The sequence below is a fragment of the Abramis brama genome (assembly GCF_963993115.1).
Source record: "Abramis brama genome assembly, chromosome: 21".
Taxonomy (NCBI): Eukaryota; Metazoa; Chordata; class Actinopteri; order Cypriniformes; family Leuciscidae; genus Abramis; species Abramis brama.
This window is the reverse complement of record NC_139983.1, coordinates 4,704,480-4,727,877: the sequence shown is the minus strand read 5'-3', so window position 1 is coordinate 4,727,877 and position 23,398 is coordinate 4,704,480. Positions and strand designations below refer to the sequence as shown.

Genomic DNA, 23,398 nt, shown 5'->3' with positions numbered 1-23,398 from the left:
TCAAACTCCACAATATGACTTATTCATGTCAACCAGATGAAACAACATTTTTAAACCCGGCTTTATCCAATGTTCAGATTTCTGTTCTGGATATGTATGCAAATGAGTGGACATTTAATTAGATAATGTCTCATTTGCATATTTAAAACACTGCATTTCAGAAAACATGCAAAACAAAGGTTGTTTTAATGTAATCAATCAACTGATGAAGTGTGGCGATATTTACTAGTTACATTTTTACCCTATTCAATCAGCTTGAAGGAATAACTATGTCGAACTGTGATGGACTGTCAGTAGTTTTATATAATTCATGTATAATACAATCTGTGAGATGCTTATAGATCAGTAAATGTTCAAGTAACCTCTATATACCCCAATAATATTGAAAACCTACTGTATTTGTCAACATGCCAGTCATGATTAAATATAGTTGTCAATTAAAATTAGACAAATTTAGAAAAATCTCTTTCAAAACAATTTTTAGCATAATATTTCTATATTGATACTCATTTAGTGTTGCGATATGAGTAACAAAACAAACGGCAAGCATATAATCATACAGACAGCATTCTCATACAACCAACATCAATAATTATTCTGTTTATTTATGTTTATAATGTTGTCTTCAGTATAACGACTTTGTTCTGTGCAGTGTTTTTGCATTGCAGTATTACCATATAATAATGTGCTCAAATATATTTTATGACGCAAATCATGTTTCCATCCACCTATTTGTATGCGCATTTTGGGATGTCGCATAAAAAACTCTGGATGGAAACGCCAACGCCTTTTCTTTTGCAACCATTTTTCTTAGTGATATTTTGCGCTAGTTTATCAGGAAGTGATGATTTTGTTGTATTACAATTTTGCACATTGAAAGTTGAATTCGGATAAGTTGAACTTTGGATGGAAACATGAAACATGAAGACACAACAGTTTGTAGGCTAGTTCTTCCCCACATCTTTTAACAGAAAGTAGTGAATTAATGCTACAAAACGTCACTTTTAAACTCTACAATTCATCGTCATAACTATCAAAATACTAAATGATACTGTATTATGTGTTTATCATCAGCAATGACACGTAAGATCTACGACTCATGATTGCAACCCCTGTCAAGAGTGTTTGTTAAAGGCACTACAGAGTTTCATTCTGATAAAGATCAAGTCAGCAATCCTGTGATTCGGTCCTTCGTTAGCTCTAAACCAATCAGATGTGGCGTCTCAGGAACGTCTCAGGAGGATCTCAGGGAGTTGACGTAGGTCTTACGGATGTCGAAGTCATCAGCCGGACGGTTATAGGCCTTCCAGACCGGCTCGCCGATGAACAGACGCATGGCTTTAGTGTAGTTCTGAGGAGAAAAACGTTGCGTCTGATAACAGCGTCTGCTAAACGACTGGAAGCAAATACTTTAGTGAATCATAAAGACACGTACGGTTTCGTCAACGGTGAATCTGTGGTAGATTCCCGCCGGTAACGTGATGAGGTCACCTTTAGACACGGCCAATCGGATCCAGCGGTCATCTTTGTCCCTCACATCAAAGTAAGACGACCCGTCCAGAATATAGCGGATCTCGTCGTCAAGATGGAGGTGTTCTTCATAGAACATCTTCACCTGGAAGGCAGGAATCAGATTTACAGATGCATTTCAGTACATGCTGAAAATTATTCTCATTTTATACCAAATCAATGAGGACATGCATAACCTACTTTGTTCCCATAATCAGGAAGTTTGTCCGGGTGAATGGTTATAATATCCATATAGGAATAACCTCTTTCCTCACGGATCTTCTGCAGTTCTGGGTCATTTTCATAAATATCTGCATTTAACTGAAAAAAAGAAGAAGAGCAGAACCATTAAAACTTGTTATTTTAGTATGCTTGACATACTATTATAGTTATTGTTAATATTTTGATTTAGCATTTATATTTTCTCTTTTCACTTTAGTATTTTTTTATACATTTTTAATTATTAGTTATTCTAGCACTTCAACTTCTTAAACTAAACAAAAATAAGAAATGTTGCCTTGGAAACTAGCTGAAATAAAATGTTATATATAAATGATTATATATATATATATATTAATGCATTTTTTTAAATATTTTGTAAAATTGTAACATTGTAAATATACAATGGTAACGGAAAAATAATACCAGGGTATATTTGAATGCTAGTACCAAGATACTTATTGTAAAGGGTTAGTGCAGTAAAACTAAATTATGTTAAATATAATAGTCATCAAAAAAATAAAAGATTCTAAAAAGCGTCTTAATGTACTTGAATGCCATCCCATATTATAATTCTACTGTATAAAGTCATGTTTTTGTAAAAGTGGATCATGTCAGTTATTGCTGACGTTGTATTTCAGAAATGTACTTGTACTGCAACAACATTCATGGACAATGAATAAATGACAAGTAAAAAAAAATTTACTAAATGGTTCTATTTTGCATTCGTCATAAAGCGCGGAGTTTCTGCTGGTATCACGTGATGTGTGCAACATTAATCTGAGTGATTCCTGACCGAACCTTCCAGTAATAAACTCCGATGTGCTGGAGCTGCTCTCGGGTCACGGGCTGGTTCGGGCTCAGTCTGTGAGGCAGTCTCTGGTCCTCACTGGACTCATCCATGTACCATGCCTCCATCACACTCAAGTTTATTCCACATGCGGGAGCCCAGAAAGCAAAGCACTGAAAGGAATTTGTGGTTTTCAAAATAAAAGTAACTTATGATTTAAAAAAAAACAAATAAATAAATAAATATTTATAATAATACATATATTGCTTTTGATTTGTGTATATGTGCCTTTATATTTTAATTTCAAGCTATATCAGTGATTACCAACCAGGGTACCAGATATTCCAGCTGGGACTTTGGAAAATCCTTTAAAACAAAAACCAATTAAACAAATAATAATAATAATAGTTAAAATTCCCATTCCTTAAGTTTCCACCACTGAATAAAAAAAGGTAATAGCGTCTTTTCATCTCAAAATTGTGAGATTTTTTTCAGAATTGTGTGATATGAACTCACAATTCTGACTTTGTTTCTCTCAATTCTAAGAAATAAAGTCAGAATTTCTGACTTTTTATCACAATTGCGAGTTTATATCTTGAAATTATGAGGAAAAAAGTCACACTTGCGTGACCCTACTAGGAAGTTTAATAGCGTGTCGGAAACTAATAATTTTATCTCGTTGAACGCGACCTTTATTTTGAAAAACGAACTGTTTTGACCTTTGCTGCGCCTCTGCCTGGCCGTGTCGCGCTTCACAGTATTGGGCTTTTAACATTGTGAATTCAGACTCCAGGTTGGTCAGGCATTCATCTAGAAATGATGTTATTTGAACAGTTCCGTTTCTTCATTTTACATAAACTGGTGTACGACTATATGGCTGTCTCCTTTTGGTTATGAAGTTTTTACTTACACCTAATTTCTAGTTTACAGTAGACAATCAAACGGCTATGAGATGCGCTAACTAGCCTGAAGCTACATTGTAATGAAATAAAGCGTTGCTCATTTATTTAAATCAAAAAGTTCTTCACCGGAAATAAAAAAAGAAAAATCGGTTTTACTCGATATGAAGTGGAAAAGGAAGCGGTTTCGCAGAATCAGATTTGAGGAAGCTCTTCTGCTGTGTGTGGTTGAATCAAATACCAGGGGAAAACCATGGGTTCAAGATACACTAAAGTATTACCATGGTGTTCTTTGAAGTCACGTTACCACTGGAGAATTATGTAACTTAAATACCACACTTTCCGAGAAGATGGTAGTCGTTGTATTTATATTAAAGTACAATAATATTGCCATCTGATATCATTACTGTAAGTTTACTCTAAATTGCAACCACAGTGCTTTTCTGAAAAGAGATTATATCTTGATATTATGTACTATAAGTTCTTCCTTCTGAAAGTTATTAGGCTTAAACTCAGTCTGAGATGTGTATTCGCCTCAGTCATAAAGTTTCTGAAGCTGTTATTGAGGTTATTCTGTGTTCTCAGTCCACAGGTCCTGGTGTTTCTATGATCCCTGGGTCTCTTCACAGCATCGATGGCCGATCATGTGGAAAATAATGCGGTCAATAATGTGGTAAGTCTGATTTGTGAGGCATATATTGTGATTGTTTTAAACTAGTGCTGTCAGATCGATTTATAGCATCTAACATAAAGGTGGAGTACGTTACCGGTCAAAAGTTTGGAAACATTACTAGTTTTAATGTTTTTTGTAAAAACAGTAATATTGTTAAATATTTTTACAATTTAAAATAATGGTTTTCTGTTTTAATGTGAATTTAACTGTAATTTATTCCTGTGATCAAATCTGAATATTCAGCATCATTACTCCAGTCTTCAGTGTCACATGATCCTTCAGAAATCACTCTAATATGATGATTATTATCAATGTTGGAAACAGTTTAATATTTTTTATAACATGTGATGCTTATTTTAGGATTCTTTATTGATTAAAAAGAACCGCATTTATTTAAAATAAAAATGTTTTCTAACAATATACTCTTACCGTTCAGAAGTTTGGTGTCAGTCGTTGTTTTTCTTTTCTCTTTTTTAAAGAAATTAATACTTTTATTCAGCAAGGATGTGTTCAATTTATAAATAAAAAAAAAGTGATAGTAAAGACATTTATAATGTTAGAAAAGATTTCTATTTTGAATAAATGCTGTTCTTTTTAGCTTTTTATTGATCAATGATTCCTGAAAAAAGTATCACAGGTTATAATAAATATTAAGCAGCACAACTGTTTCCAACACTGATCATAAATCATCATATTAGAGTGATTTCTGAAGGATCATGTGACACTGAAGACTGGAGTAATGATGCTGAAAATACAGCTTTGATCACAGGAATAAATTACAGTTTATAGTATATTAAAATAGAAAACCATTATTTTAAATTGTAATAATATTTTACAATATTACTGATATTTCTGAGACTTCTTTCAAAAACATCAAAAATAGTAATTTTTCCAAACTTTTGACCGGTACTGTATATGTACACACACACACACACACACACACACACACACACATACATATATATATATATATATAGGTGTAAGGTGTAAGGGGGGCGTTATCATACACTTGTGTGTGAGGAGAGAGACCTTGTACTCATTGTGATTGTTTGAAAGCAGCTTTACAGTGATAATAGGAACTTAAAGTAACAGAGATAGTTTTGGCTTTTGGTTTTCTGATCTCAGGCCAGTTAAGTGTCATTTTCGAGGCGCTCTCGTTGGTTTGACTCTAAACATGGTCCGAGACGTCGTTCCTCTCCTGCCAGAAGACATGATCCAGAGTTCCTGAGAAAGCCTTGGCTGTAATCATCCATTTTAACACCCAGGTTGTTGACTGATGTCGAATGATGTAAAAGATTGAAATTGAAATTTGATTCAAAATCGAGAATTTTGAATCAAAGAGAATCGATTTGCATCGAATCGTGGGATTCCAGAAGATCCCCACCCCTAAAACAGAGTCTGATAAACCAGTAGACCTTATTCAGAGCAGCGCCACGACAGGTATGAAAGTGAGCCTGTGAGGGATTGTAGACTTGTCGTGTTTCCAATGGCATCCGCTGTAAAAAGATGTATAAAGCTCCTAGATTACCCACGGCTTATATCGTCGGGAGTTTTTTTGTCAACTGAAATTTCTTGTAAAGATATTTTCCCAGTGTTTCATGAGCAGAACAATCCAAAAACGCATTAAATAACAGTACAGCCCACTGAAGAGATTCATGTCTGTCCCTCCCAGTCTCGCTTTCATTCCCATTAAAGATCAAAGATGGCGCTGCTGTGAATAAGGTCTGTAGTCGGTGGAGGAGAATGTCATGATCCGCAGTGTCGAACGCTGCAGTCCAGAAGGAGGAGAAGAGATGAGGAGCAAGCGTCTGCTGTCCTCAGCGGGTCGTCCGTGACCCTGACCAGAGCGGTGTCTGTGGCCAGAGCCGAAACCAGACTGCAAATAGTTTTGTTTTAAATGGACCTGGAGCTGTGCAGCAACTACCTTTCCCAGCACTTCGGAAAGAAAGGGAAGGTTGGAGATGGGCCTGTAGTTGGCAATAACTTCTGGGTCCAGCGTGGGTTTTCTGGGAAGTGTTCTGATGACAGCAGTTTTCAGTGTATCTGGAGGACCTCAGTGATCATGGGACTTATGACACTGAGGTTCGAGTTCAGCAATGCTGTGGGAAAAGGGTCCAGGGCACAAGTTGACGATTTCATCTTTCCGATGATGTCCTCAATCTCTCGCTGTGAGATAAACAACAGAACGGTGTGGATCAACAGTCGGGAGCTAGATAGGAGAGAGTGGATAATGTCGACTTTTTCTCTGAATAAAGTGACACAATAATTGCTCCTCTGTGGCTTCAGAGTGAGAGGTCTCTGGTTTAAGGATGTTATTTATAGTAGAGACAAGTTTGGATCATCATGCTGTTTCTGCATTGAGATCTGCTAAAAGAACATTTCCCATGATGACTCTGGTGTGTGGAGCGGATCAGAAGAGGTGTGTTCAGGGAGGTTGTGTAAGAGCGAACCGCACCCATGTCAGATAAAGCTGTGAGGGCTTGAGGTATTTATCACTGTTTGTAGCTTCAGGCTTCAGGCTCAGTATCTGACTCTGTCTTCCTGCCGGGATGAGGCTGAACTTAGACACGCGTGTTAAAATCCTCCTTTCAGATTCATCAGATAACACACATTGTTGGTTTTCTTGATGTTAATGTCCGTTTCACATCCCGCATTACATCTGTGAAAGAGATTTGTTGGAGGCACTTACTAGTGGAAACTAGAAACAAACAGTCATTCAGATCTTCATATTCATCACAGCACCAAATACTTAGACATGATAGGCTATTTATTTTTTAATTTGTTTACACTAAAACAACTTTAATGTGGAGTAAGATATGCAAATGTTCTGATTCTTAATTATTGTCCTCGATAGTTGTTCTTTTGCACTTTAATCTGTTTGAAGCATTTGTTTACTGTATACATTCTTGTGTATTGTTTTATTGTATGTAAAGGTTCAGAGTTCTTGTTGTAATAAGTTATCAAAAGAGGTCCACGTCAGCAGTTATCGTGATCAGAAAACCTGATACCGTCACGCGCCTCGTAAAGACGTTTATAATGACACAAAATATTTTGAAGAGTCCTGAGAATAATGTATCATGTTTCCACAAAAATATGAGGCATTCCATAAAAATATTTCAACATTGATAATAATCATAAATGTTTCTTGAGCATCAAATCATCATATTAGAGTGATTTCTGAAGGATCATGTGACACTGAAGACTGGAGTAATGATGCTGAAAATACAGCTTTGATCACAGGAATAAATTACACTTTACTGTATATTAAAATAGAAAACCATTATTTTAAATTGTAATAATATACTACGATATTGCTGTTCTTACTGTATTTTTGATCAAATAAATGAAGCCTTGGTGAGCAAAAGAGACTTCTTTCAAAAAGTTTAAAAATAGTAATGTTTCCAAACTTTACACACACACACACACACACACACACACACACACACACACACACATTCTTGTACATCTGTCTTTATGAGGACATTCATTGACACAATGCAATCTCTAGCCACTTACCCTAACCTTACCCATCACAACTAAGTGCCTAACCTGACCCCTGACCCTAAACCGACCCTTAACCTCATTATAACCTTATCCCTAAAACCAAGTCTTGACCCTCAAACAGGCCTTTAAAGGCTCTCAGAGAGTGAGGACCGGCCAAAATGTCCTCACTTTACTCTCTTTGTCCTCACTCCAATGGTCTAAAACTCAAACTGGTCCTCACAAAGATAGTTGCACAAGTACACACACACACACACACACACACACACACACATATATTATATATTTACAAACGTTTATGTTAGATGACTATTTTAAACACTATTATCTATTAGTTGCTTATGTATTTTAGGGATTGGAGAAGTAAATGTTATATAGTCATTTTTCATTGTAATTATATTTCACAATTTTACCGTTATTACTGTAATTTTGATAAGTAAATGCAGTGTTGGTGAGCAGAAGAGACTTATTTTAAAAACTAAACCCTAAACTTTTGAACGGTAGAGTCGAGCGAAGGCTTTCATTCACTCTCGTTCTGCTTTATTTCTCTCTCTCTCTCTCTAGTCTAATGACGGAGCGGAGATCGTCCGGCACACGGAGACTCCCGGCAGGAACGAGGTGGAGATGAACGGACAGCCGCCCAGCGCTCGACCCCCACAGGTGCTCACCGACGCCGAGGAGGACGAGGACGAGGAGCTGACTCTCAAATATGGGGCTAAACACGTGATCATGCTGTTCATTCCCGTCACGCTGTGTATGGTGGTGGTTGTGGCCACCATCAAATCCGTCAGTTTCTACACGCAAAAGGACGGACAGCAGCTGTGAGTATCATCACTGGAATCTAATCTTCCTGTTATGCACTTTAACAAAGGCTTGATTTTGTTTTTGGGCTCTACTAAAACAGGTTTTCATGCTTGAATTGTTACACTGTTTTCCCCATATGTGTTGTAGGGCTGTCAAAATGGCTGAAAAGCTTCTTGAATATGATAAAAATTCGAATTTTATTCTAATTCTAAAGACAATACTTAAAGTCAGAGGAAAAAAGCACTGTATTGTCTCCTATGTCTACACGAGGGTGCAAGCGAGCGCAATGATCAAATATGAAATGACATTCACTTTAATTCACACATTAACTTATGAAACAACTGTTCTTAACTTGAACTTGACGCACAACGTAATGGCGGCAATTGACGCCAATTCAAACACACAGGGCTGGTCAACCGCGTTCGTCATTACGTTGTGTGTCAAGTTCAAGTTAAGAACAGTTGTTTCAAAATTTAATGTGTGAATTAATGTGAATGTTATTTCATATTTGCTTATTGCACTACTCTTTTGGCGTACCGTATTTTTATCGCTCCGGAGTATAAGTCGCATCAGTCAAAAAATGCGTCATGAAGAGGAAAAAAACATATATAAGTCGCACTGGACTATAAGTCGCATTTATTTAGAAATTTATTTCACAAAATCCAAGACCAAGAACAGACATTTAATCTGGAAAGGCAAGTTATTCAACTACACAGTAGCACACAGAACAACAGGCTGAGTAGGTGTCCGGTATGTTAACGCAACACATTAACAGTTATTCAGCTACACAATAGCATAAAGAACATATACCTGGGAGGCTGAATAGGCTAAATTAACATAAGCTAGCGAGTCCAACAAGCAAGTTACCAGTAAACAAGTTCACCAAGCACCCGCGATCTCATTCCACATCACTGAATCCATTGAATTTTCTTCATCCTTGGTGTCGCTTCTGAACAACTCCGCCATAGAGCGCCCTCTCGCGGCTGTAGACGGTAATGTTTTCATCTCAGCCTGAATTAATTTTGATATATAAGTCGCACCTGACTATAAGTCGCAGGACCAGCCAAACTATGTAAAAAAGTGCGACTTATAGTCCTGAAAATACGGTAAGTCGATGCGTACGGCCGTCTGCCGGAATCTAGTTATTTTAGTCGATAAAGTTATAAATATGGATATTTTTCTTACACGAACGCACCGCTTCACTTCAGAAGGCCTTTATTAACCCCCGGAGAGCCGTTTCGAGCACTTTAATCATGGATAGATGCACTTTAATTGACTTCAAAAAACAAAAACCCATTCACTCCCGTTATAAAGCTTGGAAGAGCCTGAACATTTTTTAATATCACTCAGATTGTATTCGCCTGAAAGAAGAAAGTCATACGCACTTAGGATGACTTCAGGGTGAGTAAATCATGGGCTAATTTTGATTTTTGGGTGAACTATCCCTTTAATGCAGGAATGATCACAGTCCTGCTCTGAATATCACAAGCATCACTATTACTTCAGCTTATAGTTAGTGTTGAATTAATGAAGTTAATTGAACAAACCCATAACACCTAATATTACAGTTTTTCACAATTGCTAAGACACTAAACTCCATTCTCTGAACCAAATTCTCAATAGGCAAACCAATATGTCGAATAAATCACTATTTCTGCAAAGTTCAGGTAGTTAAAACACTGTTTGCAAATCTCTAAACACATTCTCATTCATTAAACACATTTCGCACTGAGATCCATTTGTGTCGCAAAACACTAAACACAAGGCGAAAGTTAAACACAGTTGTCATCGTTTACACACAACGACTTCAAATTGTTCACGCTTATTTTTAATGGTGTGATTAAACCAGCTGTATGAAAAACGAGCCAATTCAGAGTGTACATGTGGCACTGAAAGATGATACAAACAATAGATGGAAACAATCTGACGGAGAGGATGAGGATGAGGAAGGTGTTGTCGAGGCGAGATCTGTCAGGCTAGAGGGTTTTTCCCGTCGACTGAGAGACAACATTGCCTGTGATGTGGACAAAGTCCTCAGGCCGGAGCCAGCAGGAAGAAGAAGAATAAAATCTCTCACTGACCTTGGTTTTGTAGGTGCAATACTTACAGTATTTGAGTGTACTGTAACATGCTTTCATGTAGAGTTTTGTTTGACATTTTTGTCTTTTGCAGTATTTTCGATGGAAGCTTGTTTCTGCCACAGAATAAAACATTTTAAAAGATAATTGTGACTTTTTTCCTCAGAATTGCGAGTTTATATCCCACAATACTGACTTTATAACTCGCAATTGCATGTTATAAAGTCTGAATTGCGAGATATAAACATGCAATTCTGATATTTCTCATAATTCTGACTGTATAACTCGCAATTGCGACATTATATCACGCAATTCTGAGATAAAAAATCAAATTGTGGGATAAAAAGTCACAATTATCTTTTTTATTCAGTGGCAGAAACAAGCTTCCATAATTTTCACAGTATGGTGAATATACAGACATTCGATAGGCGTACTATTCAATATTCAGCACAATACTACACTTGCAGTGCATACAGTCTACAATATATTCACCTTTCTCAATTACTATACTTTATGTAATTGCAAAAAGTTTACTGTGTAGTGTGTACAATATATATCTTTTTTCTGTAATGTTCTGGATGCTGTGTTCTCCATTTTTAAAATTTGGATTTGTTTAATGTTTTGAGAAAATAAGTGAACGTTTCAACAAGTAATGTGTCTTAGCAAATGTGAAAAACGGTAAATATCTGTGCATGATTCATCCCAGCTTCAAATTTTAAAATCATGCAGATTTTTGTGTTGATCAGGCTTAAGATTTGTGTCTGGCTGATAATAAAATGTGTGAAGAACACTCCCATATATGTGCATTGAAGGAGGGCCTGAGACATATGTTGAGGCAAGAGAATATTAGAGCTTTTCTCAGATTCGACTGATTGTCTGAAATGATCGAGTTGTTCTGGCATCATTTTGTAGCAATAAACCACATGCCCTATTTTACCGTCTGTAGTTTAGATCATCTGTGCCTCAGTGGTTTATGAGAGAAGAATCGTCTGAAGCTGGTCAGTGTCCAGTGATGCAGTTACAGTGACTGTCCTCTAGACTGCGCTAATGTCCCACTGACCCCTCATCACTGTCTGAGAGAGAACCAAACACACACTAGATCTGTGAAAGCTTGGGGTCAGTAAGAGAATTATTTGGAAAGAAATTAATACTTTTATTCAGCAAGGATGAATTAAATTGATCAAAAGTGACAGTAAAGACATTTATCATGTTACAAAAGCTTTCTATTTCAGATATGCTGATCTTTATAACATTCTATTCAACTTACAGAATCCTTTAAAAACATAATCTACTGTTTTCAACACTGATATAATAATAATAAATGTTGAATAAAAGCAGCTTTACTGTATTTGTGATCAAATAAATGCCACCTTGGTGAGCAGAAGAGACTTAAAAAATAATATTACCAATGCCAAACTTTTTAACGGTAATGTACATACGTACACGTGTGTGTGTGTGTGTGTGTGTGTGTGTACTTGTACAACTATCTTTGTGAGGACCAGTTTGAGTTTTAGACCATTGGAGTGAGGACCAAGAGGTGAGGTCCTCACTTTCTGAGAGCCTTTAAAGGCCTGTTTGAGGGTCAAGCCTTGGTTTTCGGGATAAGGTTATAATGAGGTTAAGGGTCAGTTTAGGGTCAGGGTTGGGGTTAGGCACTGTGTGTGTGTGTGTGTGTGTGTGTATTTAAAACACAACATTAATCTGAAGTTAAACCTGCTTCCTGGAAGGTTTAATGTAAGCCAGGACAGTTTAGTCCTGAAGTCGCTGCTCTTCCTCCAGGAAATCACGCTCATCATCTGTTATGTTCTCAAAGCTCTCAGCTCAGTATATTCATTAGCAGGTCTTAAACGTCTCTCATCGGGAGTCCACAGCTGGGGTTTATTTATTTTTGACGTTTTTTTAAATATTTTTTCCACAACAACTGTATTGTCTACTGCAATGTCAACCCAGAGATTTCACCAAATGAAGCTGATGATTCTCACCTGAAGTTGTGTTTTCCTTGTAGATGTGTGTTCATTTCCATTTAATACATGTTTTTGATTGCAGTCTTTTTTTCTCCTGCCATTGTTTTCCTTTTCTTGGTTCATTCCATGTTTAATAGGCAACTTCAGCCGTGCTAATTCAGATTAGCACACTCGGTTTTAAATGAATCTTATTTTAGTTCAGGGCTTCATACTCCAGGTGTTAGTAATCTGCACTTAATCTGTATTTCAGAAAGACATGATTAACTATTCTAGATTAAGGCCTGATCATTTCTTAATCCGGGAAGCCTCCCGTCTGTGTTCAAGTGAAAGAGCACTATTATCTCTCACAGTTGAATTTCCTCCCTTATTGTTTTCTATTTAAATAAAGTTACTTTAGAATGAAGTGTGTCAGACAACAGTTTTGAGAATGACGTGTGTGTGTGTGTTCACAGGATCTACACCCCGTTTCGCGAGGACACGGAGACGGTGGGTCAGCGCGCGCTGAACTCCATGCTGAACGCCACCATCATGATCAGTGTGATCGTGGTCATGACGCTTGTGCTGGTGATGCTCTACAAGTACAGATGCTACAAGGTCTGTTCACTGGTGTTAGTATCACACTCGTGATTTGTGCTCTCATGCTGCAGGTTCATGACTTGTTTTTGGGTTTTTTTCCAGGTGATTCAAGCCTGGCTGTTCTTCTCCAACCTTCTCCTCCTCTTCTTTTTCTCCTTCATTTATTTGGGGTGAGATCCGTTTCTTGTCCTAGCGTTGCTGCTTTAGGGCTGTAACTAATGGGGGGAAGTGATTTATAGGGCTATTATTGAAGTGATAGCATGTTTGGCAACAGTTCTTCTAACCCTAATTGATGGAGTGTTTAGCTTTACATTTGAACTAAATGTTGTGACATTGTTTCCATCAAGAGGCACATACATTTTTGGTCAAGATCTTGTATTGACAATGCAAGAGTCAAGACTCTGTAAAGTCTCCTCCAGCACATCCCAAAGACTTTCAATGAATGTAAGGTCTGGACTCAGAGGTGCCAGTTCATGTGTGAAAATGATTCTTCATGCTCCTCTCAACCATTCTTTCACAATTTGAGCCTGATGAATATTGACATTGTCATCCTGGAATATGGCCATGATGTGTTTCCTACATGATGGTTTAAGAAATGAAAAGCTACACACTCCATCAATTAGGATTAGAAGAACTGTTGCCAAACATATAACATGCTAGAAACATAATAATCACTGCAATAATGATCCAGTCATAGACTCTTAAGCATTTGTATGGATTAGAAGCTTGTGTCCATCACAGAAGAAAAAGATAACTGACTTTTTATCTCAGAATCGCATGATATTAAGTCGCAATTGTGTGTTATAAAGTAAAAATTGAGAGATATAAACTCGCAGTTCTGAGAAAAAAGTCAGTCTTATTTTTTCTTCTTAGAATTGGACTTTATATCTCGCCATTGCGATTTTATATTTCACAATTCTGAGAAAAGATGTCACTGAGAAACTCGCAATTGTGAGAAAAAAGTTGCAATTATATTTTAAAATGTTTTGGCTTTTTTTTTGGTCGCTCAGTGTAAAATACAGTACAAACTTGGTTACCAATGACCGTGTCTGATGCTCATCTTATGGTATGATGACAGATGCACTGTGTTTCTTCACACCAGGGAAGTGTTCAAGACGTACAACGTGGCCATGGACTACTTCACGGTGGCGCTGATCATCTGGAACTTCGGTGTGGTGGGAATGATCTGCATCCACTGGAAGGGTCCTCTGCGGCTCCAGCAGGCGTATCTGATCATGATCAGCGCTCTCATGGCTCTGGTCTTCATCAAGTACCTCCCCGAGTGGACCGCCTGGCTCATCCTCGCTGCCATATCCGTCTACGGTCAGTGAAAGTTCATCTGGTTCATATCTACAGTTATAAAACGGCTAGTTCCAATCCTTGATTCTGATTGGCCAATAGCTGTGTTTTATTCTCGATATACCCTACGGTTCTATGTATCACAACACAACACCCCTAGCAACCACTCTTAGCAACTTAAACACGTTTGATCTCATTGATAGCCTATTGTTCGTTGAAGCTAGAGTAGAGTAATGTTTGTGAGAGATCAAGTAAGCGAGTGTTCCTGCATTGACAGTAGATATAGCATTTTCCTTCAGGTCAGTCCTGTATGCATAATAAAAAAATCAGTTTGAATGTCCGCTGCCATATCTTGTCCTTTTAACAGTTAAGGGGTTTTCCCGAGCCCTAGTCATGTGTCAGTTGTGTCTTGCTTTTCCGTGTTCACAAGTTTGAGTCCTTTCAATGTAAAAGTCTTCACTACTGACTGACTCACTCATAAAGACATCTAATGGTGAAATAATGCATGTAACTTCTGTTGCTGTTTACGGTCAGGGACTATTTTTTCCAGTGGAAGGAAGGCTTTTAGTGATTTTACGCCATGAAAGTAATGATCCAATCCCTTCGCTTCGTGCCTAACAGCGCCCTTCAGCCGTGACTTATTCACGATACAGCACAGCCTCTCGTATTGCTTACTCCTACTGTAGGGATGCACGATATATCGGCCATCATATCGGTATCGGCCGAAATATGTTCATTTTTGATGTTATCGCTATCGGCCCGATTGGCCAATATATTAAAGCCGATTATTAATGGATTATTTCCTTCAGATGAGACGCTTCAGATTTGCACTATTCAACATGATGGTTTTGAATTGCTTGAAATATGATTGAAATCACTTAACGAAAAAAAGGAAAATATAGTAAAGTGCAGCAAATCTGTCATATAGGCTACATAAAATTATAATGACAACATTAAAATTGTGTGCTTGGGACGTGGATTTTAATGGTGAGACTTTTGTTTTTGTAATCAGCTCTCAGAAATTATATAAAATTGTTATATATTTTGCTTTCAAAAATTATATACAAATTTGCATTTAGATTTATCGCCCAATATATTGGTCACCGGCTTTCAAATATAAAGAGTTATCGGTATCGGACAAAATTTCCATATCGGTGCATCTCTAATATACAGTATTTCGTACTTTTGTGTCTGTGTCTGTACTTTATTGGATTATTTTTATTTTGGTGAACTTGCTTCTATACATTCCAAAGGATAATATCGTACTTTTTGTTGAATTGGTTCGTAAATCACTCTGAACGATTTATTTGCAAATTGGACTGATCTGATTGCAGCTGTTCTCGAGTCAGCAACTCACTGACTCAATGATCCGGTTCTCTCAACTGTTCACGTCTAACTCAAAATGAACTTCGAGATCCTAAGAGCTTGAGTGTGTGCCGTTATTAATGCCACATTTGAATATTGATTATTTTAATCGTAAATTAAAATGATATTTGATCCTGTTGTGTGAACTAATGCAGTGGTGTATGTCTTCTTGCACTTCTGTAGATCTGTTGGCAGTGTTGTGCCCAAAAGGACCTCTGCGTATCCTCGTAGAAACGGCTCAAGAGAGGAATGAACCCATTTTCCCAGCGCTCATCTACTCCTGTACGTAAAACGCCTCTCAGCACTTCTGTCTTCTCAGCCGTTTCAGTGTTTTAGTCGTTCCTGACGTTTAGTATTTAGTTGTTCCTGTCGCATTTACATGTGTGCTCCTTTGATCTGTCAGCGACCATGGTGTGGCTGTTTAATATGGCGGACGTTGCGGAGACCGGGAATAATACCAGCCATCCAGTTCCTCAGCAGGAGAACCAGGGTGAGTGTTTGCTGCAGAATCACACACACTCTTATATTCATACTGCAGGTGATCATGTACATGAAGCCGTTTCCTTCACAGAAGAAATGTTCATTTCAGATCTATGTTTTAAGGAGAAACTCTGACCAATAATATATACACTAGTCAAGTCACCTTCATTTATACAGCGCTTTTAACAATATGGATTGTTTCAAAGCAGCTTTACAGTGATAATAGGAACTTAAAGTAACAGAGATAGTTTTGGCTTTTGGTTTTCTGATCTCAGGCCAGTTAAGTGTCATTTTCGAGGCGCTCTCGTTGGTTTGACTCTAAACATGGTCTGAGACGTCATTCCTCTCCTGCCAGAAGACATGATCCAGAGTTCCTGAGAAAGCCTTGGCTGTAATCAGGGCAGCGCTGATGAACGTCAGAGGAAAGTGGTAAACAGAGGAAGTCAAGCCTAGTAACCTTCATTTACACAGCGCTTTAACAATACAGATTGTTTCAAAGCAGCTTTACAGTGATAATAGGAAATTACAGTAACAGAGATTGTTTTTCTAGAATAAAGTTATTGTCCAGCTAAAGTTAGTTTTGATTGATTCACTTCCGTTGCGAAGATCATTAGTTATTAACTGCTTACACGACGCCGTTCTAACAGGAAACCCTTAATGCGCTGGTCCGCTCATCCGCACGAGAACAGTGCCTGTGGCTCGAGAACGCAAACCCTGATATAGGTGCAAGTCTTGAAAAAGTTATCTCTGCGCAAACCTGTGAAAACGCTGACGGTGCACATGCGTATAACGTGTTCAGTCTATAGGTGTGCACGTTTGAATATATATGTGTGCAGGCGTGTAGCGTTTCTTTACAAATGAACTACTGTTTACAAGTTTGGGGTCTGTTTATGTTTTTGAAAAAAGTCTCTTCTGCTCACCAAGGCTGCATTTATTTAAAGGTGCCATAGAATGGATTATTTTATTATTTTATAATGTTTCCTGGGGTGCCCTTATAATGTTAGTATGTTTTTTAGATCAAAATTTGTTATAATTTAGAAATAAAAGGCATATTTCCTAGCCTGATTTCATCCATTGATTTGAACACTCTGTTTGAAGGGGCGTGTCTGCTGTGAGACTTCAGTGTAAACGCCCACTGCTGTGATTGGCTGACATGCTTGCATATGAAATATCTGGCATTACATGTAGAGCTATCTGGAAAACTTTTACTATTACAGCTTTTATATGTTTTTACTATTACAGCTATCGGGATTAACGAATCATGAGAAGTTTTTTTTAAAGTATTTAGATCTATTCCCATCACATAAAAGGTTTCAGTGATGAGCACTGAGCAGATGACAGCCTGTTGATCGCGTGAATGAAGATCTTATCACTGCAACTCGATATACTGATGCATAAACAGTGTTGAACGACTTTGAAAGAAAGATTATCTGTCTGAATTTGAACAATTACACATCAGAAATTCACATAACCCACTGGTTCTCCAGAGGCTCGGATGAAGGAGCAAAAAAATATTTTTGTGTTCATTTGTACAACCAAACACTGAGCAACTGCCATGCTTCGTTCGCTCGTTTGCAAGCCATGATGTCTCTCGAGGAAAAAACAATATCGCGCTGGATCTAGATAACACAATGTAAATTATCGTAAATAAAATCCCTACTTGCCGCTTGCGGGAATATAACGTTAGTTGAAATTGCCCCCTTCGTCCGTTTGAGACGCCGAGAGAAGCCTGGCTGCTTGATATTGTTGTAACAGTCCGTGGTGAAATGGGCAGAGCAACTAAACAACTTCGAATTAAACTGTAGCGGTATCCGATTATAGATAGATAGATTATAGATAGATCTGCCATTTTCCCTATGATCCTCCTCCTGCTTGTTTCTTCACCTGCAGAACTTCTGATGATTCGGCTGTGCAGTTTCGCCTGGCACTGAGCATGGGCTGGCATATGCAAATTTTTAGAGGCGTACATATTAATGATCCCATCGGTTTCGTCACAGTTGGTGTTATGTGGAGATTCGCCCGTTTTTCAGGGGTGTTTTTCAAAAACGAGATTTAAATAAGAAAGAGAAAACTATGGTGTTTGAGACTCACTGTATGTCATGTCCATGTACTGAACTCTTGTTATTTAACTATGCCAAGATAAATTCAATTTCACATTCTATGGCACCTTTAATCAAAAATACAGTAAAAACAGTAATATTGTGAAATATTACAATTTAAAATAACCTTTTTGTGATATAATATATTGTACTGAATTTTCGGCATCATTACTCCAGGCTTCAGTGTCACATGATCCTTCAGAAATCATTGTAGCTGTTGGTCATTAGTAATCCTACTTCCTGATATGGTGTGAAGGCTGCTCACATGAGCATTTCTGACTGCATTCTCATTGGTTTTATTCTGTTAAGCTCTTAAACTCTGCTGTAAAGCGCTGTCAGTATGACCTGGCGTGTCTCTGTCTCCAGCAGTCGCAGTGGCGCCCACCGCTCAGCCGGAGGATGATGGGGGTTTCACGCCAGCGTGGGTGGATCATCAGCAGCACCAGCTCGGCCCGATGGAGACCACAGAGGAGACCAGACGAGAGATCCAGGAGATGCCCTCCGCACGACCTCCCGCCGAAGACGACGAAGAGAGTGAGTATCAGCATCAGCTTCTGCTCAAAACATCCCGGGAGAAGTGCGGGTGTGCGATATTTCCATATGATGGAGTTAACCAATATCACACGAGCAAGTGTGAGGGTTTTCCCCAATATCTGCACGACTGCAACTGTGAAACTAGGAGTTAATATTGTTACATATTAGACACAGTATTGTCTGTTTCTGAATGAATCGGTCATTCAAAGATTCATTCATAAAGATGACTTGCTTTGTTCCTAAATTAATCTGCTGTAGTGATGGGAAGTTCGGATCATTTTACTGACTCTCTCATTCGATCTCGTCCATCAAAATGTGTAATTTTCTTCATTTGACTGGCATTAAAAAATATACTTTTAACAGCCAAATTCCCCAAACACATCCACCAATGCAATCTTGATCATGAGTTAAGAAATCATTATAATACAGCCAAAGATAAATTACAGTGAACATAAATGAAGGAAAGGCTCGGTTTTTGTCACGTGACCGACGCGGTGAACGTTCATGAATGACCCATCACTAATCAGCTGCTTAATTATTTTTAATTATTTTATAGTTTAATCATTAATTTATTTTAATAGCATTATTTATGCATTTGTACTTGCAGTGTAAATACATCTAAATGCTGATTTAGATGCAGCTTCTGCAGTGCAAAAATGATTTTTCTTGATACTCATTTGATTTTATTTGTAACATTCTATAATGTCTTATTATCCCAGTGGAATTTATTTATTAAACGTAAGAATTTGACTTCAAAGATATTGCATACATCTAATAAGGTTAGGAAAAAAATGCTCTTATAAAGCTAAAAATGCCCCTGAAAAACAATAAAGTTGGCAAAAATTTGCCCTTAATTAGTTTATTTCTGTCCCTACTGTACACTCACCACTCACTACACAGAATATGTTGACAATGAAAAGCTTCAGGAGTCAGCTGTCAACAACACACCTAAACCAGTCAAAACACACTCAGCAAAATATCATTTTTGTCAGTATCACACACCCCAGTCCAGTCCTGAGATGACATTCAAATAATAGTTCTGATTCAACATGCTGTGACACGCTTATATTAGCAAGTGATGGATATAGTCATAAATTCTGAGATGCATGTTAATGCCTGGTGTGAGTTGGGCCACAGCTGTTTTATGTACATTTCTAGGTGTTTTGTAGCACTAATGATCTAGTGAACACTGGTTTAAAATAATGGCCAGTCGATATTTCTGCTTTAATTATCCGCTTCAGCCGATTACATTTAGTCATAAGCGGGACTCTTATTTTAACAGTGCTGAGTCATGTTTATGTCATGTTTACTGTGTGCTGCGAGTAAAATGAGCAATGCCTGGTTAATGTGTTTCTCCAAAGTGCAGAGACCCACACTCGGCCTTTACGTGACCCTGAAAACGCTTGATCATGAAAGTAAACTTTGTGCTTTGCTTTGAAACGCAACTATATACTTGTTTAATTAAATCTCAGCCTTTTGATTTGATAAGCGCACTAGTCCATATTGTGCTTTCGATTTTAGTTCGATTGACAGACTCTGTGCCAAAGTGATGGCTCAAAATACAACGTTAGTGATCTTTTATGTTATGAGAAATTTAAAATATTTTCAGTTCATTATGAAACTGTGGCAGTCCAACAGAATCTAGGTATTTAATGGGAAACGCTGCAACATAGGATTAGAGAATCCAGGCCCTGCTCTCTGAAGTACATCTGTTTACTGTGTATCTGTGCCTACATGTGATGCGGGAAAAATTAAACTCATTGTTTAAATTATGTTGGCTATTATTTTGGATGTTTTTTGAAAATGTGGTTGTTGAAGTTGCATAATATTGATAACTGCGAACAAAACCCTGACTGCTGTTGTGCACATGCTGACCTGTGTGTTTGTGTGTGTTTTTCAGGGGGTGTGAAGCTGGGGTTGGGAGATTTCATATTTTACAGTATGCTGGTGGGTAAAGCGTCAGCTACAGCCAGCGGAGACTGGAACACGACTCTAGCCTGCTTTGTGGCCATTCTCATCGTAAGTATCCCACAGGAAACCCACTAAATAAGGCTTTTTTTCAGGTACTACTCTCCCAAAACGCATTAGCACACCTAAGCCACGGTCTCACACCTGGCTTATTTGGAGCATTTGTTTTGTAACCTGGCTCATTTTCCCCTTAGTTCGGTTTGTTTAGGCATATAAGGGCGTTTGTTTTGTTCTGGAAACGAACGACTTTGTTACAATGTTGCATTTTCTCCTTGGTTCGGTTCGCTTTCACAAGGCAACCTTTCAGAGCGCACCAAAATGTGTTCCCGCAAGTCACATGCGAGTACAACTGTCCTCTTATTGGTCAGAGTTTCCTTTGCGTCATCCATCAAGATGATTGACAAGTTCGCTCCATAAGCTTATTGTGGCTTTATATGTAACTGTCGAGACACACGTTAACATTAAACGAATGTAGTATGCTAGCTGGAGCCGTTTACCTCCAGTCTTTGTGCTAAGCTAGGCTAGCGGTGGGTGCGTCAGACAGAGTTACGGCACGCACCGAGATGAGAAGGGTATGAATGAAATTTTGTCAATTTCCTACCGTAAATATATAAAACATTTATTTTTGTGAGTGAATGCTGCACAATCGCCAACATAAATGGACAACTTTAAAGGAGATTTTCTCAATGTTTTGATTTTTTTTTTTTTGCACCCTCAGATTCCAGATTTTCAAATATCTCTACCAAATATTGTCCTATCATAACAAACCATACATCATCTGAAAGCTGAATAAATAAGGTGTATAAATCTCAATTTAAAAAAATTGACCCATGTGACTGGTTTTGTGCTCCAGGGTCACATGTTTTTGTGAATAAAAAAGGAGGGGGGTTGCCGTATTGATTTGGCGAGGATAATTAATAATAATAACACTAGAATACAAATGTTTTTGTAAAAAAAGGGGTTAAATGCAGCATAACATTCCTAACAGAGATGTTATAATGCAGCTAGAGCAGGAATCAAGCAGGAATTCATCGGGACAGCATTCTCACACGGAGAAGCGCACTTACACAACATTGAGATGAAGAGATGCTCACAGAATCAGACACTACTGCTATGTATATAGCGCATTTCCCGTTATGAATTATAATATCATTTGGTTCATTGGTCCGTTGGGTCGGATGGCTTTCACACCTCACGCCCCAGAGCTCGTTTGCAATCGGATCGAGAAAAAAGTACATTTAATTTTATATGTATTAATTTTATCAATGTAATAGCATTAGACACACGTCATCTCCAAACAAATGATGTTAGAGTATTATTTAATCAAGAATACAAATAACCTAATCACTTTTGCAACAAAAAATGCACAATTTGTTAGCTTTTTACAATAGTCTGAATTATTTTGTTTTTTTTCCTCAGGGTTTATGCCTAACTCTTCTCCTCCTGGCGATCTTCAAAAAGGCCCTCCCAGCTCTCCCCATCTCCATAACCTTCGGCCTGGTGTTTTACTTTGCCACCGATAACCTCGTGCGGCCCTTCATGGATCAGCTGGCTGTTCATCAGTTCTACATCTAGAGAGGTCACGTCTCACACACTCCACTCTACAGTGTATTCCCAGAACCCTCTTTCAGGGAGCGTGGACCCTGTAGACTAGCACACCTTTCCTCTTCCTCTGGACATGACTGGATTCGCTGTTTTTGGCATTGAATGACTCTTTATTAATTGCAGTGCCTCTCCAGTGACTGATACTTGCTTTGGTAACATCTTTATTTGTTTGGAGAAAACACAGAGACCATCTAAAGTCATCTTACATGTATGAATGCATTACCGTTAGTGGATGACTTCATTTGGAGTTGGATCAACTCTGTTGTGTGCAATGGGACCAGAGCTAGCTTTGTCCACCAGATCTTGGATTCACTCTCTAGGCATTATGTTAATTCCTGCTCTGATTTAGCGAGCATTAACCCAAAGCCCTCTGAATGATATGACTGTTCGCACACAGGTAGGTACTTTGAGTTTAAGATTGATGCCTTGTGTTTTCTTATCACCAACAGTGTCCATTTGACCATTTCAGACAACATCACATGTTCTGGTTTACTCTAGCATTAAATCAAGTGCTCATCCAAGCTACTGTTTTGCTCTCCTGGAAAGTATGGGAGCATAATTTTGGAATGTATAAACTTTCTCTTTTAAATTTCCTTCATGTTTGGACGAGATGTGCTAGGAGATGTTTGTTTGTTCAATTTTTTGTTGTTGTTTTGTTTCTCTTCTTTTTTTATTCACCTGCAAAATGATTTATGAGTTACTTTTACTTTCATACTACCCACACCTTGTCATTTCAAGAAAAGATTTTGTAACTAATTTGAAAGATTCACAAATAAAGGGGTTGCTCATTTGAGCAAAATTTCAGTCTTCTGTATTATATTCTGTTAAAAGAGTTTTAGAAATGAGGTTTTTTTTTTTTTTAATCTTCAGCCCTGATTACACACCGAGTATACAGTAAATATCATGTAAATTGGGGGTCAAAACTGTTTTGTGATCCAATTACTCACATCACGTTTGGAGGCAGTCAAAAGAAAATGTAGTATTCCTGCAATGCACTCAGACATCGCCGTGTGTTGACCAATGAGCATTCAGTTG

At 37.9% G+C, this 23,398-nt stretch overlaps 2 protein-coding genes across 3 annotated transcripts; one reads left to right on the top strand and one right to left on the bottom strand.

Annotated features, from left to right (window-relative positions):
- Positions 1 to 47: 47 nt before the first annotated feature.
- adi1 (acireductone dioxygenase 1) lies at positions 48 to 2,691 on the bottom strand. Its single transcript, XM_084097122.1, has 4 exons — positions 2,530 to 2,691; positions 1,711 to 1,830; positions 1,436 to 1,615; positions 48 to 1,351 (listed from the first exon to the last, which is right to left on the bottom strand). Exons 1-4 carry the CDS (start codon positions 2,644 to 2,646, stop codon positions 1,235 to 1,237), a joined length of 534 nt encoding a protein of 177 aa, XP_083953248.1. The 5' UTR covers positions 2,647 to 2,691; the 3' UTR covers positions 48 to 1,234.
- A 535-nt stretch (positions 2,692 to 3,226) lies between these two features.
- On the top strand, positions 3,227 to 23,167 carry psen1 (presenilin 1). Of its 2 annotated transcripts, none has more exons than XM_084097120.1 (11): positions 3,227 to 3,311; positions 4,003 to 4,090; positions 8,156 to 8,412; positions 12,890 to 13,031; positions 13,116 to 13,183; positions 14,116 to 14,336; positions 15,861 to 15,959; positions 16,081 to 16,167; positions 18,623 to 18,790; positions 20,691 to 20,809; positions 22,178 to 23,167. In XM_084097120.1, the coding sequence occupies exons 2-11, from the start codon at positions 4,052 to 4,054 to the stop codon at positions 22,331 to 22,333; spliced, it is 1,356 nt and encodes a 451-aa protein (XP_083953246.1). In that variant the 5' UTR covers positions 3,227 to 3,311; positions 4,003 to 4,051; the 3' UTR covers positions 22,334 to 23,167. The 2 variants fall into 2 exon arrangements, with proteins under 2 accessions (XP_083953246.1, XP_083953247.1); XM_084097121.1 differs by having other exon boundaries at positions 3,247 to 3,825.
- The last annotated feature ends 231 nt before the right edge of the window (positions 23,168 to 23,398 follow it).

Excerpts from the sequence above, each read along its gene's own strand:
- adi1 (XM_084097122.1), bottom strand. The coding sequence starts at position 2,646 with ATGGAGGCATGGTACATGGATGAGTCCAGTGAGGACCAGAGACTGCCT. Across the intron at positions 1,616-1,710 it reads TTCCTGATTATGGGAACAAA|GTGAAGATGTTCTATGAAGA; the intron begins GTAGGTTATGCA and ends CCTGCCTTCCAG. Across the intron at positions 1,352-1,435 it reads GATTCACCGTTGACGAAACC|AACTACACTAAAGCCATGCG; the intron begins GTACGTGTCTTT and ends TTTTCTCCTCAG.
- psen1 (XM_084097120.1), top strand. The coding sequence starts at position 4,052 with ATGGCCGATCATGTGGAAAATAATGCGGTCAATAATGTG. Across the intron at positions 8,413-12,889 it reads CAAAAGGACGGACAGCAGCT|GATCTACACCCCGTTTCGCG; the intron begins GTGAGTATCATC and ends GTGTGTTCACAG. Across the intron at positions 15,960-16,080 it reads CCCAGCGCTCATCTACTCCT|CGACCATGGTGTGGCTGTTT; the intron begins GTACGTAAAACG and ends TTGATCTGTCAG.